The 16,597-nt window shown below is 40.7% G+C and overlaps 1 protein-coding gene across 1 annotated transcript in view; it reads right to left on the bottom strand.

Moving 5' to 3' along the window:
* PKD2L1 (polycystin 2 like 1, transient receptor potential cation channel) overlaps positions 1–6,616 on the bottom strand; it is an 88,867-nt gene extending 82,251 nt beyond the window's left edge. Inside the window, exon 1 of the mRNA XM_030204969.1 lies at positions 6,322–6,616. Coding sequence (XP_030060829.1) covers positions 6,322–6,616 — 295 coding nt within the window. The remainder of the gene's footprint in view (positions 1–6,321) is intronic.
* Between the last annotated feature and the right edge of the window lie 9,981 nt (positions 6,617–16,597).

Raw genomic sequence — 16,597 nt, 5'->3', positions numbered from 1 at the left:
ATGCTAAAGCGGGTCTTGGGCAGAGTTGGGATTTACATGTATATTTTGGAAAGTATGTAAGTACACACATAAAATACCTGTACAAATCTATACTGTATGTGGACCAGATGTAAATTTGTGCATGTGAATTTGTGCACTATAAAGATTGGTTCTGGGTATCCTTGTTATTAAAACAAATAGATGCCTCTGTTGCCATCATAAAATAGGCTGAAATAGCTACCTTCATGGATTTTTCACATGCATATTCTCTTATATAATTAACACCTATGAATCTATGTGTCTAGCTGAGTTCTGGGATCATCCTGCACTCCCTGCTATCCTGAGCAGTGTCTAGTGTATACAGAATCCCTCTGCTCTCCTTCCTTCCTCTGGCAGCTGCCATTCCTCAGAACCAACAATCACTGTGCTCTTTCTTGGTATCCATGCAGCAACACTCAAGGATTACTTTGCAGCCCTCACTTCTCAAAACTAATCACTGTTGCACACCCTGTGGCACATCTGTTGAGTTCAGTTTCTTGCAATTTCACCCTTTAGGCCAAGCCTGACATTCTTTCCCCATTTAAACAGTGTTTTGATTTGTTTCGTCACCAATCCCTGCATACCCCTACACTATCCCTTCATCCTCAAATTCCTAGCAAGCAGCAAACATTCCTGTGGTAGGTTTGGCTTCTTCAGGTAAAATGTGGTTTGATTGCCTTTCTTTATTTTTACCTGCCTGACCTTCCCCCTTTCAATCTTCCTTGCCCTTTGATCATCAAATCCCAGTAGAACTAATTCTTGTCAGGACCCCAAAGGAGGCTAGGAAGAAGAAAGGCTTCAGGAGGTAAACATAAGTCCTACACCATGTTAATGGCACTCCGAGGACACATACATTCATAGTATCATCTCATAATAATACTATGGTCAGCTCTATTGGTTTCTTTAGTTGGACTGAATAATTGAGAATTCATCTACATTTGAGGCCATCTTGAAACCTGATAGAATCTGAATAGTGTAGACCCATTTTGACTGGGATATAATTCCAAAATCAAGAGCAATGAGGAGAAAGCCTCATAGGAAGAAAGAGTAATAGCTCCCTACAAAATGACACAATACATTATAAAGGGAAATGAGCTGAAATATCACAAGCTTTAGTGGGCCAGAAAATATATGGACAAATTAGTTGCCAGGGTCTATAAATGGGTATGGTGACTTTATGAATGCAAACTGAAACCCACATGATTAATATGAACCACTGAGGGAAGGATTATGTAAGCCTTGTAGCTAAGAAAAAAATCACAAATTGTGTGTTCCCACATGAACAAAATGCAAAAAGACAAATGGCTTACTTTCTGATCTGGGGCTATTTTAAGTGACAACAATATTCCTGTACTCTCTGTTCATTCTTCTGTCATCATCCCAGTCATTTTGGCATCCCATACTTCACCACTGCTTTTGGCTCCTAACCACTACTCAATTCCCTTATCCTTGTTCCTTCTCACCCAGTACTTTCCTCACCCTTAATTGTCTTGTCTGTCTGTATTTTTAGATTGTAAGCTCTATCGAGCAGGGACTGTCTCTCTGTGTCAGGTGTTCAGCGCTGCATGCGTCTGGTAGCGCTATACAAATGTTAATAATAATAATAATAACAACAACAGAATTTGTGCACCAGGATCTCACCACATGTCAAAGGAACACCTAAAAGAAGATGCCCACTACAATTACCACCAGTTTGTTTAACATATTTTGTCATACAATTTCAGCTTAACACAAAATCATGATATCATATCATCTAGCCCTATTTCAATGCAGGAGAAAGCACATCTCAAAACTTAAAAATGTATTTATTTGTTGCATTTGTACCCCACATTTTCCCACCTATTTGCAGGCTCAATGTGGCTTACATAGTACCGTCAAAGGTGTTTGCCCAGTCGGTGGATAACAAATACAAAGTTGTATAGTGATCGTATGAGGTATAATTGGAGGGTCGGAATGGATGAAGATTGCGTGATGTCCTGTTCGATCATAGTCATGCTATGTTGGTAGGTGAAGAGGGTTAAATGGCCAAATGATTTCATTTTTGTTTGTAGCATCATATTTTGCTGGTTTTGCTTCTTTTCAGAATTTTACCAAAGCTGTATTGTATGTTTTATCTCATTTTCTGGAGAGAAACATAAGTATAAGCAGATGGAAGAGGTGATTGGAGGAGACGTGATCCATTCATCCATTGATCTTCTGTTAGAATTGAAAGTAGTGGTACTTAAAAGCAGTGTTTCTCAAAGCTCTCCTGGAGGCCCACCTAGCCAGCCAGGTTCTCAGGTTTACCACAATGACTATTTATGAGATAAATGTGTATATACTGGAGACTCACTGTATGCAAATATATTTCATGCATAGTCATTGTGGTGATCCTGAAAACCTTTAAAAGTCTGGGAGTCTTTTGCAAAGGGTACCCTTCCAGATTAAATGGTGGGAGGGGGTCATACCTCATCCACATCAAACAAAAATAGCCCTTTTCAAATAGGTATGCCCACGTGTATTTTTCTCTGAGGTGTTTGTGAGAGTAATTAATGTACAATTTTATAAGCAAAAATGGCTGCTTCTAGCTAAAACTTCAGTTTGAAAAGAAATGTTTCCTTTCATAATATCACATTTTCATAAAAACTGTAAGAATTAGACTAGGAATATTTATTTCAGTGTATTTTTTTTTAATTACTATGATGATTCTTGATTATGCTCCATAAATAACAGAACAAAATTCAAGAAATGTAACAGTCATGATCATGTAGTAGAAACAGACCAATAGACATCTTAAAAAGTGTTTCCCCATATGGGAAATGATACAGGAGAAACTACAAGAAATAAAGCGAGAAACATTTATACAAGTGCTAATGGAAGGAAAAAAAATGTGGGCAGGACGATGGCTTGATTATGCAGTGCTTACTGGTAGCAAGGTGTGAAATACCCATAACTTGGAAATAAAAAAGATACCTGTAGGATCTGGAACATTTTCTAATGGATAAGCTAATGATGGTCATATATTACATTTACATGACCTTGGAAAGCCTTTCTAGGCTATTTGTGAATATAGAGCAAAACAATATAGGAAAGGAAAGGAAATAGGACTATGACCACCAGAGAGCATGAAATTATGGTCTAAGCTCCGTAAATGGCACAAATGAAATTCACACTAAGTGCTATAAATGGCATTCCAAGTTGGGTGCTATTTACAGAATAGTGCTTAGTGCCAGCATCTGCGCCCAATTCTTGGTGCGAGGATTTATACCAACTGAACCCTGGTGTAAATCCTCCCACCTAAATTAGGTGCCATTTCCCCAAATTCTATAACATTGGATGCAAATCCTAGAAAAACACGTGATCTACCCATGCCTTTCCTATGACCAAGCCCTCTTTTCGGATTTGGACAGAAAAAATTATCTTTATAGAATAATGACTATAAAGATGCACACAAAAATCTCAATTTTTGCCAATTAGCGCCAATAATTGATTGTTAGTGCCCAATAATTGGTGCTAATTGGCTCATTAAAGGCTTCATTTACAAAGCCGTGCTAGTGATTCCTGCATGGCAAATGAGAGGAAGCCCATAGGAATTGAATGGGCCTCATCTCATTTGTAGCACTGAGAATCTGTAGCGTGGCTTTGCAAAAGAAGTCCTAAGTAATTACATTGCGCATGAAAATTAGGCACATGCCCAAATTTTTATGTGCAATCTTGAGTGCTATATCTAGAATGTAGTAAATTTAAAATGAATCGGAGAAAATGTTTCTTCACTCAACGTGTAATTAAACTCTGGAATTCGTTGCCAGAGAATGTGGTAAAGGCGGTTAGCTTAGTGGAGTTTAAAAAAGGTTTGGATAGCTTCCTAAAGGAAAAGTCCATAGACCGTTATTAAATGGACTTAGGGAAAATCCACTATTTCTGGGATAATCAGTATAAAATGTTTTGTACTTTTTTGGGATCTTGCCAGGTATTTGTGATCTGGATTGGCAGGGGGCAGGCAGCGAATGCGGCTGCGCCGGAGACCGCGCTGAAGAAGGCTTTGGCTGGCGGGGGTTGGGGACCCCCGCCAGCCAAATCAGGGGCCTGGATGAAATTTGTGGGGGCCCAGGCTCCCATGGTCCCCCGTAGCTACGCCCCTAATGCTAGCAGGCTAGTTTCTTTAGACTTTAGAGAAAGATGAGTGGAGAGCTAGAGAGCTATATCAAACTCCAGAATAGCGCGTGCTAAAAATAAACGTGTGCTAAATATTAGTGATGCCCATATATTCCTATGGGTGTCTATAGCGTTTAGTGCGTGCCTTTGTAAAAGGCCATTGTTGGAAACAGGATGCTGGGCTTGAGGGACCTTTGGTCTTTCCCAGTATGGCAATACTTATGTATTTATGAATTTGGGGATAAATGTCTAGACAACATATGAAGGTATGGATCACAAAGGAGGAGGAGCGGAGATAAGGGGAGAAGTGAGAGATTAGGCGTTGGGGAAGTGAAGATAAAAGAATGATGGGGTGCCAGTCAATTTTCAGCTGGTGACAATGAACTATTTCTAATGCACTCATTTCCACCGGCCAAATTAGACCCAGCTATTTAATGCTGTGTGCCATGTCTGGGCACTGGCACTGAGTATCTGGGTGTGTGGCAATACTCAGAAGTTATGCGAACACTGGAAATATTCAGTGCTGTACTCCCAGCTAATGGAACAAGGTTAGGATTGCTATTTACACCACCCTGCTTGCCTGGTTAGCTATGCAGGCACGGGCACAGAATGTTATCGGTATTTGCATAACTTTCAGGACTGCCCTGACTCTGCCCAGACAGGGCTGTAGTGGTCAGAGCTTATAATCAGAGGCACTGCTTATATCCCAGTGAATATCGGGGGCTGGTCAGCTCAGCAAGGTTTAATTGGGCAAAAACCTTTTCTGCCTGCTTAAACCACACTGAATATGAACCCCATTGTTTTTGAAGTAATCACATCAAAGCAATTTGTATGTGAACACTAGAATTGCTATTCTTCAATAAAAAGGTATTTTCTTTCCTTCTTTCACTGTATAACTATATGGTGAAAGACTTAAGTGGAGGAGTAGCCTAGTGGTTAGTGCAGTGGCCTTTGATTCTGGGGAACTGAGTTTAATTCCCACTGCAGCTCCTTGTGACTCTGGGCAAGTCACTTAACCTTCCATTGCCCCTGGTACAAAATAAGTACCTGAATATATGTAGACCACTTTGAATGTAGTTGTAAAATCCTCAGAAAGGCAGTATATCAAGTCCCATTTCCCTTTCCCTTTCTTTAGTTGTTGTAAAATGAGTTGATTTGAATTAGGAATTTAAATTTTGCAGCAGTAGCTGATTTTTAAGATTACTGTGCATCTAAGTAACATAAGTTGTAATATTTTTGCTAGTTCCTGTATTATTTTCTGTAGGATGTACTGCCTGTATTGAAAAGTAATATTTTGCTGGTCAGGGTTAGGGAAGCTGCAGAAGTAGCATCCAGACTCAGAGCCCTGGGGCGATGGATCCCAGCCACTGCACAAGAGTGACACCTAAAGGCATCATTTAGGATGCACACAAACTAGAGAGCTGCAATCTGTGAGCCCTGTCAAGTAGAGCTCTAGTGATAACTGCCTTATAGATGGATGAAAGTGAGAGAATGAAATGGGGGCCAGACAAAGAGTCACTGCTGAAGTAGTGTCATGAAAATGCAGTCCCAGCTTGGGAAAATTTGGATTGAACTGGAAGCATAAAGGATCAGAAAGTTACTTAACCCCTCACCCCCCCCCCCCTAAAAAAGAGAAAGAAAAGTAAAACATTAAAAGACAGCTTTAAGGTTTAGGGAAAGGTAATGCAAGAGTTTTAGGGAAAGGTGATGCAAGAAGATTGCAAGTTACTTTGCTTACAGAGTTTTAAAAAGTCATCTTTAGCTCAAAAATTTAATTTCCTATACTTTTTTTTATATAGAGAAAATAATTTATAGAAAAATTCTTCCATAAAAACTGTAAGAGGTTGTTGCTTCACTGTACCAAATATGAGATACTTTTAATGGAAATTTAAGCTTTAATGATTTTCCCTGTGAAATTGTCTTGGGCAGAAGATGTTATTTCAAAACTGCAGAAGACCTGTGGAAAGCTTTATCATTATTTATAATTAAGATTATTTTTCATTATGTTTGCTTTCCTTTTGCCCAAATCTTAAATCTGGCCTCAAATCTACTATGCATGCAGCCATTACACTTTAGGACCTCAGACAGCTTGCAGTAAAATTCATAGGGGATCACTGTTCCTCCTGTTTCTGCATTATTTGGAGAAACAACAACTATAATAGTGATTACCTCGGATCCCTTTGAAGACATGGTAACAGCATCCACAGAATGGTTTATGCTTCTTCCCATCTTCCTGTCTTGTCTTATCTTGATAAGGAGGAGGCTCCCCGAAGCTCTCAATATTCTCATAGGGATTCTCCAGGATGGATTTGGGGTTGTAAATTGCTCTGATTTTCAGAGCGGTGGAGGGAGAGCCATCATAAACGGGATTATCCCAAGCTTTCTTCCCCAGGTTTTCTAATTCGTGCTCCTCCTGGGCTCTGAAGTGGCTGTCTGCCCTGTTATTTAACCTGGAGGAGCTCATGCTTATTTAGCAGTACTGTGAAACTAATTCCAAATGTAGGCAGCGTCCTCTCTTTTCCTACAGAATGAGCTTAGTATAGTTAGAAGTTCTTGCTAAGCAGGTAGTAGCTGTTGCTGGAAGGTCAGAGCCTTTGAAGGGATTTGTGGAAGCAGATGCATTGCTCACGGTTTTATAAAGGTTGCTCAGCCATGGGATGATGACACACTGCAGGGCGTTGCAGGCCATTGTGAAAACAGCCATCAACTCTGATTGGAACTAATGAAAATAACCTTCTTTAGAATATGGAGTGAAAAGGTATTAAAATACTGACTGACAAATGATGGAGGTATCATTTATAAGCCGTGACTACAAAGGACTAGCAAGTTGCACTTGTAACTGAAGAGGAGGGAGACAGTAGTTTGAGCTTTAATTATAAGCTTGCCCCAGAGCTGATAGGTGCTAGCTAAGCTGTGCACCTACAGTGAATTTGGTGGATGTACAAAACACAGCAGCTCTTTCTGAAAGGTTCTGTGTAGGACAGTGTGTTTTTTCTAGCAAAAAAGATGTCATACTCAAATGCTAGGCCACCCTTCAGGGGTGAGGTGATCACTGAGGGACCCACCCCACAATAGCCAGGCCCCCTGCAACCAGTCACAGAAACTGTGGCAAGGCAGAATTGGTGTGTAGAGCCTGAGCTCTTTCATTAAAACTTGGGGTCCATGGGTCAATTTTAGCAGACAATGGAAAAGGTGCCAGTACTCAGTACACCCAAGTACCCCCTCAAAAAAGCCCTGAGGGCAGTTTATCGTCTTTGTCTGGTTCTGTGCATTTTGCTGCCTTATATAACTGAGGTATATCTCAAAGGTCAACATTAAACTGGGATAGAAACTTTTTCTGTGTTGTGACTGATTGTAAAGCATGTATGTCAGACACAACTTTTATTCTTGAAGTTTAATTTTCAGGTTTTTAAAATTTTTTGTTTTGGTGTGTCCTTCTACTTGATGCGCTGACAGAGAAAAATCAGAGCCTGAGCTCTAGCTTAGGGGTCGGTGCCCCCATTAGTTGACCATGGCCACTCAGTATGAAATCTAATTGAAAGTAAACAAATTTTAAATTCTAGGCACCTGCTTCACAATTAAGCACAAGATATAAAACATAGCTTAATATTAATCTATAACTGAGAGAAATCTGTTTACACTCAGCATGGAGAACCTCAGGCTCAGACACACATTTTACAAGAATTAGGGACTCTGAGAACTTTGTCTATGTGTATTGTTTTGTCAGTATTTTTTTCATTATTTGTATAGAGATGTTTATTTAGTATTAACTTCCCTAATATGCATGTGTATCTTGGGTTTTATTACTAAACAATGATTTTGTGTTTAATATTGGAATCACAGGGAAATAGTGTAATTTTGTGGACAGGTACTTTTCAAAACCGGGAGCTAGAATTTAAATATGCTAATTTTAAAAATATTTTTTGTTGTTTGCTTCCAGTTTTTGGGTGAACCCCTAGTAAAGACAGACCTCTGTTTGCTTCTGCCTGGTGCCTTTTCAGTTCTCCTTGTGGGGTTTCTAGATTGCAATATTGTTGTATTTCTCAGAGGAAGTTAAATGGAAAAACTTCACTTAGCACTAACACAGTTAGGTCAGGTTTGATATGTCTGAGACTTGATACCTTACTCGACATAGTTTTACTTTGAATGTACTTCTTTTATTCCTTTTTTTACAAGAGTCAAAGAACATCATCTTTAAGAGCAGAGCTATTTGAATTTTACGAATAATGTTTAGGTATTATGACACCTCTTTGGAGGTAAACTTATGAAAAATTTGTTTTCCTTTTTCATTTTGGTCAGTATGAATAGTAGAGAAAGTACCTGGATGCACTGTCTCACTATATTGCTATTCATTTTTTTAATTTTTTTAATTTTTTTTATTGAGCTTTTTCACAGTATACCAGGAGTGCTCAATGCCAGTCCTTGAGGTCCAGAACCCAGTTGGGTTTTCAGGATTTCCACAATGAATATGCATGAGATATATTTGCATACATTGGGGCCAGTGCATGCAAATAGATCACTGATCTTCGATGCAAGGCCCGGGGAAGACCTCTGGGACAGCCCCCATCATCATTCTGGTTCTTTTTTGTATTTGTTTGCTACTCTCAGCCTCTCTACCCAAGCTTGTGATAGAAAGAGGGAAGTGGATGGGCAGAAGAACCGTATGCTTGAAGGACAAGGTATTTCTCAACAGAAAAAGAGAATGCATTTGGAAATACCCACCTCCTTGAAAACACCTCCAATGAAAAGTTTGAAAGGGGGACTAGAGGCACAGGCTGGTCAGCAGTCTTGCAGCCCCACATGAGAAGATCTTTGGCAGTCCTCCTTCAACTTACTTGGATCCATAGTGGCCCCAATTTAGACCACTGAAAAAGATCTGTCAAGCATAGTCATTGGGGAAATCCTGAAAACCTGACTGGGTTGCAGACCACGAGGACTGACATTGAGCACCCCTGCTGTATAGGTTACCAAAATGGTGGATGCTAAGCGTTATTCTCTAATGGCATCTGTACGATCAGATTCTGTTATAGAGTACTAGTGTACATCTGCATTTACACACCAACATTTAGGTATGACCGCTTATCCCTGGTCTGTGGCAGGCATAAATTCGTGCACCTAAATGTTGGGAGCATAATTTTCAGTATTCTATCAGCTTTATGAGTATGTGTGTAATCTGCCTGTGCCCCACCCCCATGCACAACCCCTTGTAGTTATGTGCTATAGCACTTACGTGTTACCTTATAGAATAGCACCTAAGTGGCTATGCATGTAACTACAAATATAGGTGCCATGCAGTGCGTAACTCTATGCATCACAGATACATGCCCACCAATTGAGCTAGCATATTTGCATGACTGACTAAAGAATTAGGGGGTAAGTTCACAAAACACGAAGATACAATAAAGTATATAGAAGTCCTTTTACTAAGGTGCACTGAAAAAAGGCCTGTGGTGTGGTTGGCACGTGTATTGGTTGCATACAGGTCCATTTTCAGCACGCCTGCAAAAAAAAAGCCTTTTATTTTAGGCCGAAAATGGGTGTGCGGCAAAATAAAATTGGCACGCATCCATTTTGGGCCTGAGACCTTACCTCCAGCCTTTGACTTAGTGGTAAGGTCTCGTGCATTAACTGGGCAGTAATCGTCAGCGCACTTACACTGCTGATTACCGCCCTGTTAGCACCACACGGTAAAAATAAAAAATATTTTCTGCTATGCGTATCAGACGTGTGTAAAAAAATGGAATTACTGCCTGGGGCATGTGGTATCCATGTGGTAGTTCCAAACTGACGTGCATTGGCTGCGCCTAGGTGCCTACTTGCCTTAATAAAAGGGCCCCTTAGTTAATAGTGGAGGAGTAGCCTAACTGTTAGTGCAGTGGGCTGCGAACTAGGTTTGATTCTACTACTACTACTATTTATCATTTCTATAGTGCTACAAGGCATACGCAGCGCTGTACATCATACACAAAAAGAGACAGTCCCTGCTCAAAGAGCTTACAATCTAGATAAGACAGGAAAACAGACAGAACAATTAAGGGTAAGGGAGCAAAGAGGTGATGATAAAGGACAGGGCAAGTGAGTAATGGTTAGGAGTCAAAAGCAGTTGTAAAGAGGTGGGCTTTAAGTCTGGAAAACGGCCAAAGACGGGGCTAGACGTACAGGCTTGGGTAGTCTATTCCAGGCGTGAGGTGCAGCAAGATAAAAGGAACGGAGTCTAGAATTAGCAGTAGGGGAGAAGGGGATGGATAAGAGAGATTTTTCAACAGAACGGAGTGCTCAACGGGGGGCATAGGGAGAGACGAGAGTTGAGAGGTACTGGGGAGCGGCAGAGTGAATGCACTTATAGGTCAATAAGAGAAGCTTGAACTGAATACGGAAACGGATAGGGAGCCAGTGAAGTGACTTAAGGAGAGGGCTAATGTGAGCATAGTGACTTTGGCGGAAAATGAGCCGTGCAGCAGAGTTTTGGATTGATTGAAGAGGAGAGAGATGGCTAAGAGGGAGGCCGGTGAGAAGCAGGTTACAATAAGTACCTGTATATAATATGTAAACAGCTTTGGTTGACCACAGAAAGGTGGTATATCAAGTCAATGACACTTACCCTTCATAATTATTCAACAGCTGGTAGTATCACTCAGAGCAGGTCCTATTTTAAAGTTTCAATAAAACAATGTGCTATTCACATACAGAAATAAAGTCATAACTACTGTACTTAATACAGCTCCTGCTTATCCCATGTACAAAAGCTGACACCAGAAGTGTAGCCAGATTTTGATGTCAGGGAGAGCAGACCTTTCGTAAAACAGGCGACGGTGCAAGGCTGAAGGGCCGATCTACATAGGCACCATTTCATTCAAAATCCGTTTTGGGGAGCAACTGCTACCCTTGGACCCCACCTAGCTATGCCTCTGGCTGACACCTGTGCACCACATGAGAAGAATCTTCTATTAGCATGGCAATGGTTTTCCATTGAGAATATGTTCCAAATAACCTTATGCCACAAATCTCTGTTTGATTTATAAGGAGAATCCCAGTGCTTTGCTATATTACACTTGACTGCCACCAAGACATTGTATATTAAAGAAATCTCCTTCAGGTTTTGGCACTATAGAGGGTAATTCTGTAATGCACATGATAATATTTACATGCCAATTATGCATGTAAATCATCAGAATGATGGCATATACAAGTTTGTGTGTGCACATATGAGCATAAATGCCAAAATTCAACTTAAGTGCTATTATATAAATATGTACATCAGGTAGGCATGTCCATGAGCAAAGTCTGAGCGGGACTCTCATTTACATGTGCAACTTATAGAATACTATCCTGCTTATAATCGAATGAGAAAAACGCCCAAGTTCCGACCTAAATCGGGAGATGGACGTTTATCACACAAAAACGATTAACGCGGTATAATCGAAAGCAGAACTTGGACGTTTTCAACTGCACTCCATCGCGGAAGCGTACAAAGTTGACGGGGGCGTGTCGGAGGCGTGGTGAAGGCGGGACTGGGGCATGGTTATCACCCAAACAGAGATGGGCGCCTTTCACCGATAATAGAAAAAAAGTATGCGTTTGTAGCTAGAATTTAGGGCACTTTTCCTGGACCCTGTTTTTTCACGAATAAGGCCCCAAAAAGTGCCCTAACTGACCAGATTACCACCGGAGGGAATCGGGGATGACCTCCCCTGACTCCCCCAGTGGTCACTAACCCCCTCCCACCACAAAAAATGATGTTTCACAACTTTTTATTTTTACCCTCAAATGTCATACCCACCTCCCTGGCAGCAGTATGCAGGTCCCTGGAGCAGTTGTTAGGGGGTGCAGTGGACTTCAGGCAGGTGGACCCAGGCCCATCCCCCCCTACCTGTTACAATTGTGCTGCTTAATGCTTAGTCGTCCAACCCCCCCAAACCCACTGTACCCACATGTAGGTGCCCCCCTTCACCCCTTAGGGCTATAGTAATGGTGTAGACTTGTGGGCAGTGGGTTTTGAGGGGGGGCTCAACACACAGGGAAGGGTGCTATGCACCTGGGAGCTCTTTAACTTTTTTTTTTGTAAAAGTGCCCCTTAGGGTGCCCGGTTGGTGTCCTGGCATGTGAGGGGGACCAGTGCACTACGAATCCTGGCCCCTCCCATGAACAAATGCCTTGGATTTATTCGTTTTTGAGCTAGGCGCTTTCATTTTCCATTATCGCTGAAAAACAAAAATGCCCAGCTCACAAATTGTCGAATAAAACATGGACGTCTATTTTTTGCGAAAATACGGTTCGGTCCGCCCCTTCACGGACCCGTTCTCGGAGATAAACGCCCATGGAGATAGACGTTTTCGTTCGATTATGCCCCTCCACGACTGATGCATGTATCCCTAACATTTAGGTATGAGCTCGTACGCCAGCTCTGTGGTTTGTATAAGTGCTCACACTAAATCATAGGTGTGTATTTTTACTGTTATGCTCGTATTCATAGCACTTACCTATGTTCCTTTACAGACTAGCTTCTACCAGCTGTATCTATAACTGGGTGTCTATTTATAGGCGCACAGTTATAGAATTACCTCTTATATGGCTTAAAATCACCTCCACCCCAATCTAGTAAATATTTGTAACCATCCATATAGTTTCTCTGCTTAGTTTGAGAAAAGGGCAAAGGGCAAGGAAATCATATTGGCAGTTGGGGGGAGGGGGACATATTCTGCATTAGCACATGCAGCATTTTGTGAGGTGCCACCTCCTCCGCCCTCCACTTTTACCCTCAAACTATGCTTGTATCTGTAACTACAGAAGAAGCCCCTTCATTTGCAGGAACTATAAAATATGTGTGATTAGTATTATTTTTCTCCTTGAATTCCTGGTATTCAGTAAACACACCAACAGAAAGTTGTTTCCCCATTCATTTCTGTAGAGGAAGAAATTAGTTTGAACAGCTAGTTTAGACAATTTGGGATTACAAGGTGAAGGAAAAGGAGTCACTTGAAATGTAGTGGTTTTAACCTGTGGTAAGTATGTGTTGGTACTTATCACAGCTTAGTAAAACGGCCCAAAGGTTGACATTATAGACACTCAAATAGAACCTTCTGATTTTGATCTGCTGTTTGCAAAGTGATGTTATTATCAGTACTCCTAATAAAGAACTAGAAAATTCTAACGAAAATGGTAATAAATAAATACGTAATAATAAAAACCTAAACATTGAGTAAATGAATGTTGTGCTTGAGATATCTGCATCACAATCAGCCACAAGACGGAAACTATTACTTTTGAATACTCTAGGTTCTGAGAATCAAAATAAAACTGGTACTGCGAGGAAAGTATTAAGTGGAAAATCTGTACAAAGACATTTCTATTCTAAAACTCCTTTCAAAATCAGTTAAAATCAATAAATTATATTAGTAAAGCATCAGAAGGCATGCATCATTTAAAACTTGCAACAATTTTCAGCTGCTTAATTGCCAAAATGAAATATCACCTGTTGTATGATACTCTTCATGGTGTGCAAATATTACTTTGATTATTTTATGCACAAATGTAGAAAGATCACTTGGAAACATTCTTCATGGTGCATTATTTTAACTGCTGCCTTTCCCATGGTACTTCCTTTATTCTGTTGGAAGCTTATCCTTAGTTCTGAAGATGGAGAATTATTCTGAGCAGAAAACAATATTAGCTACGACATTTCTAAGCTGTACATTTCTGCATCATATTGCAAAAGCTACTCAGGAAAAAGGAACACTTCATCAACAGATGTAACATCTGCTGCTGTAGTTTCCAGAGACTACTAAACAATGCTGTTTGCTCCCTCCGTCCCATTAATAGCTTCCTTCAGCAATAGCTGTTAACCTTTCAGCAGGTTATAAAGTCAATAGATGAACTTTCACATAAAAGTTGGCTAGTCTGATTTATATCAATATCCACAAAATTAAGAGTAGCTATTTACAGAGTTCACAAAGTGGCTAGTTCATATGCTTCCGGTTAATGGAAGACATGCTCCTCTTTTGTGTAAAAGTGATTTATACTGATCAAAGAGATCTTGAAGAAAATGGAAAATGTGTGTGTATCTAAATACCTATATAGATATACATACCCACATATACCCCCTAATTCTGTTAACTTATGTACCCAATTTTACAGTGTGTTTACAAAGTTGTGCATGCACGTTAGTGTCAGTTGGGCATATGATTTAATAATTAGTTGCTAATTGGTGTTAACTGCCAATTATTGGATAAAATTGATATTAATTAGTACTAATTAGCAGTTACGGGCCTGTTATTAGATGGTATTCTACAAATTGCATGTGTGGATCTGGGAGAGCAAGGGTGACTCAGAGGTGTGCCTAGAACTTACGAGCACGGGTTATAGAATAATAGCAGTTATGCACCTAACTGCCTACAGTTAGGTGCAAGCATCTAATCTTTGAGCTAGTGTAAGAACACAACCGTGGACTTATGATAGTATTTTATAAAAGCAATTGTGCACTCAATTGCTATTATAGAATTTATGCTTAGGGCAAGTCATCCTAGCATCTAACTTCAGGTTATCTATAGAGAATTATCCCCATACAGTATATTTGAGGTCAATATTCAAATGATCATTAAATATTTGGCACCATACTGGACATCTAAGTGCTAGTTGAGTTTCATTTTCAGTGGAGGTGCATGTATAAAACTAGGTACACCCTCTGAAGACTGCCTCGTTTTATAAGCATAGAAAAATGGACATGGAAGAAGCACTCCAGTACGGCCCACTATGCATCTACTCTAGACAAATAGGTACCAACATCGAGTATCTCTATGTCTAGTGTATATGGTTGGCCTGGATGTGCCAAAGACAAGTAAAACCCGGAGTGCATCACCTAAATATATGTGGTGGATGTATAGGTGCCCAAAATCTGTGCCTATACATGTAAATTAGGAATGTTTGGTGGTGTCACTTGTTCTGCCTCCTTCTCCCCACCATGGCTTGACTCTGAGGCTGGGGTTCCTGTTAAAGTAGATTTACTCTTGTCAGGTTATAAGGCGCTGACATGCTGGTCACTATTGCACTCCATGCATTTGATGGCTGCTTTACAGTGTTTAGCCATGTGCTTGGATGAACAGCAACATTTGTAACAGATTCTGTACTTTTTCAACAGTTCTTTACATTCTCTAAAGGGTTTCTCCCTAAACTCTCCACATTTCTTGAGAGGTTGAGGTTTCTTATGTATAGGACACTATCTGTATGGATCCTCTACTTTCTTTGAATTAGGATGACAATCAGTTGCTGGGGTTACACATCTGTCATGTGTACAGCTATAGATTTCTTGATGTTGCCATACTTCTTGATCAGTCTTTCATTCAGGAAGTAGCCCTTATTGCTCATTTCAGGTACATCAAACATGAAGCTGGGATAATTTCTTCTCTTTGCAAAATCCCAAATGAACTTCACAAAGACTGGGAAAGGAGAAAATTTCTCTTGGTTCTTTTGTTTACACTTGGTGCCTACTGATGTCCATTTCTCTCTTATGTCATATGATGGCTTTGATATAATCTCATGTATGTCCAAAGCTGTTTCCAAGTAGTACAGGTCAGGAAGGTTTGGATCAGCTTTGAGTGCTTCCAGTGCCTGGAGAAGATCTCCTAATTCTTGTAACTCTATTTATCACCTTTGGGTAACTCCTTATTCTTTTCATCAGTGCCTGTTGGATAGCTTCTGGGCTGTCATAGTGCTGGACAAGTCTCTCCCACATTTCTTTCAAACCTCTTGAGTGCTCAGGCAAATATGCATCCAGTAATCTCTTTATACAATTGGCTGACTCAGTTTCCAGCCATTTTATCATCAGGTTCATCTCATGTGTTGGAGTGAACTTCATAATTGCAATGACAATCTTAAAGTTAGACTTCCACCCTCTATACTTCTTGGGGCAATCATTGAAATGGGTAAGCCATGGATGTTGCTAGATCTTCTTTCTCTGAAGTTTCTAGCAAGCTGGCAGTAGATGCCTGTGGCTGGCTGAGTGCTGGGGTTTGTCTGAAGTCAGGCATGGAGTGTAGCTGGTCAGGTGGCTCTTGCTTAATCACAGATTATTTTGCTGGGTGGAACTGCTCAACGTTTATCTAAGCCAGTCCCTGGGTAGTGCCAGAGTCTGTGGTTGAAGTGAAGCATTACCCTTGGTGTGCTTTCCTGGAGCAAGAACCAGTGGTAGTGCATCCGTATGTGTGTGAGCATGTGGATCATTGTGGTGGTCTGTCACAGCCACAGGGGCCTTTGGAATCTGTTATGGCCATGGGGGCCTTTGCAATCTGTCATAGTCATGGGATTCATGGATGGTGACCTCTTGGACTGCAGCCAGGGCTGCAGCAGACAAGTCCTCTGGGTTGGCACACGGCAGGAGTAACAAGATTCAACAAACAAGACAAGGACCGGATCCAGATGAGGCAATGAAAGCAAGGCAAAGGGGCAGAAC

Source organism: Microcaecilia unicolor, chromosome 5 (genome assembly GCF_901765095.1).
Source record: "Microcaecilia unicolor chromosome 5, aMicUni1.1, whole genome shotgun sequence".
Classification (NCBI taxonomy): Eukaryota; Metazoa; Chordata; class Amphibia; order Gymnophiona; family Siphonopidae; genus Microcaecilia; species Microcaecilia unicolor.
The sequence above is the reverse complement of the archived record's forward strand: the minus strand, read 5'-3'. Positions and strand labels throughout refer to the sequence as shown.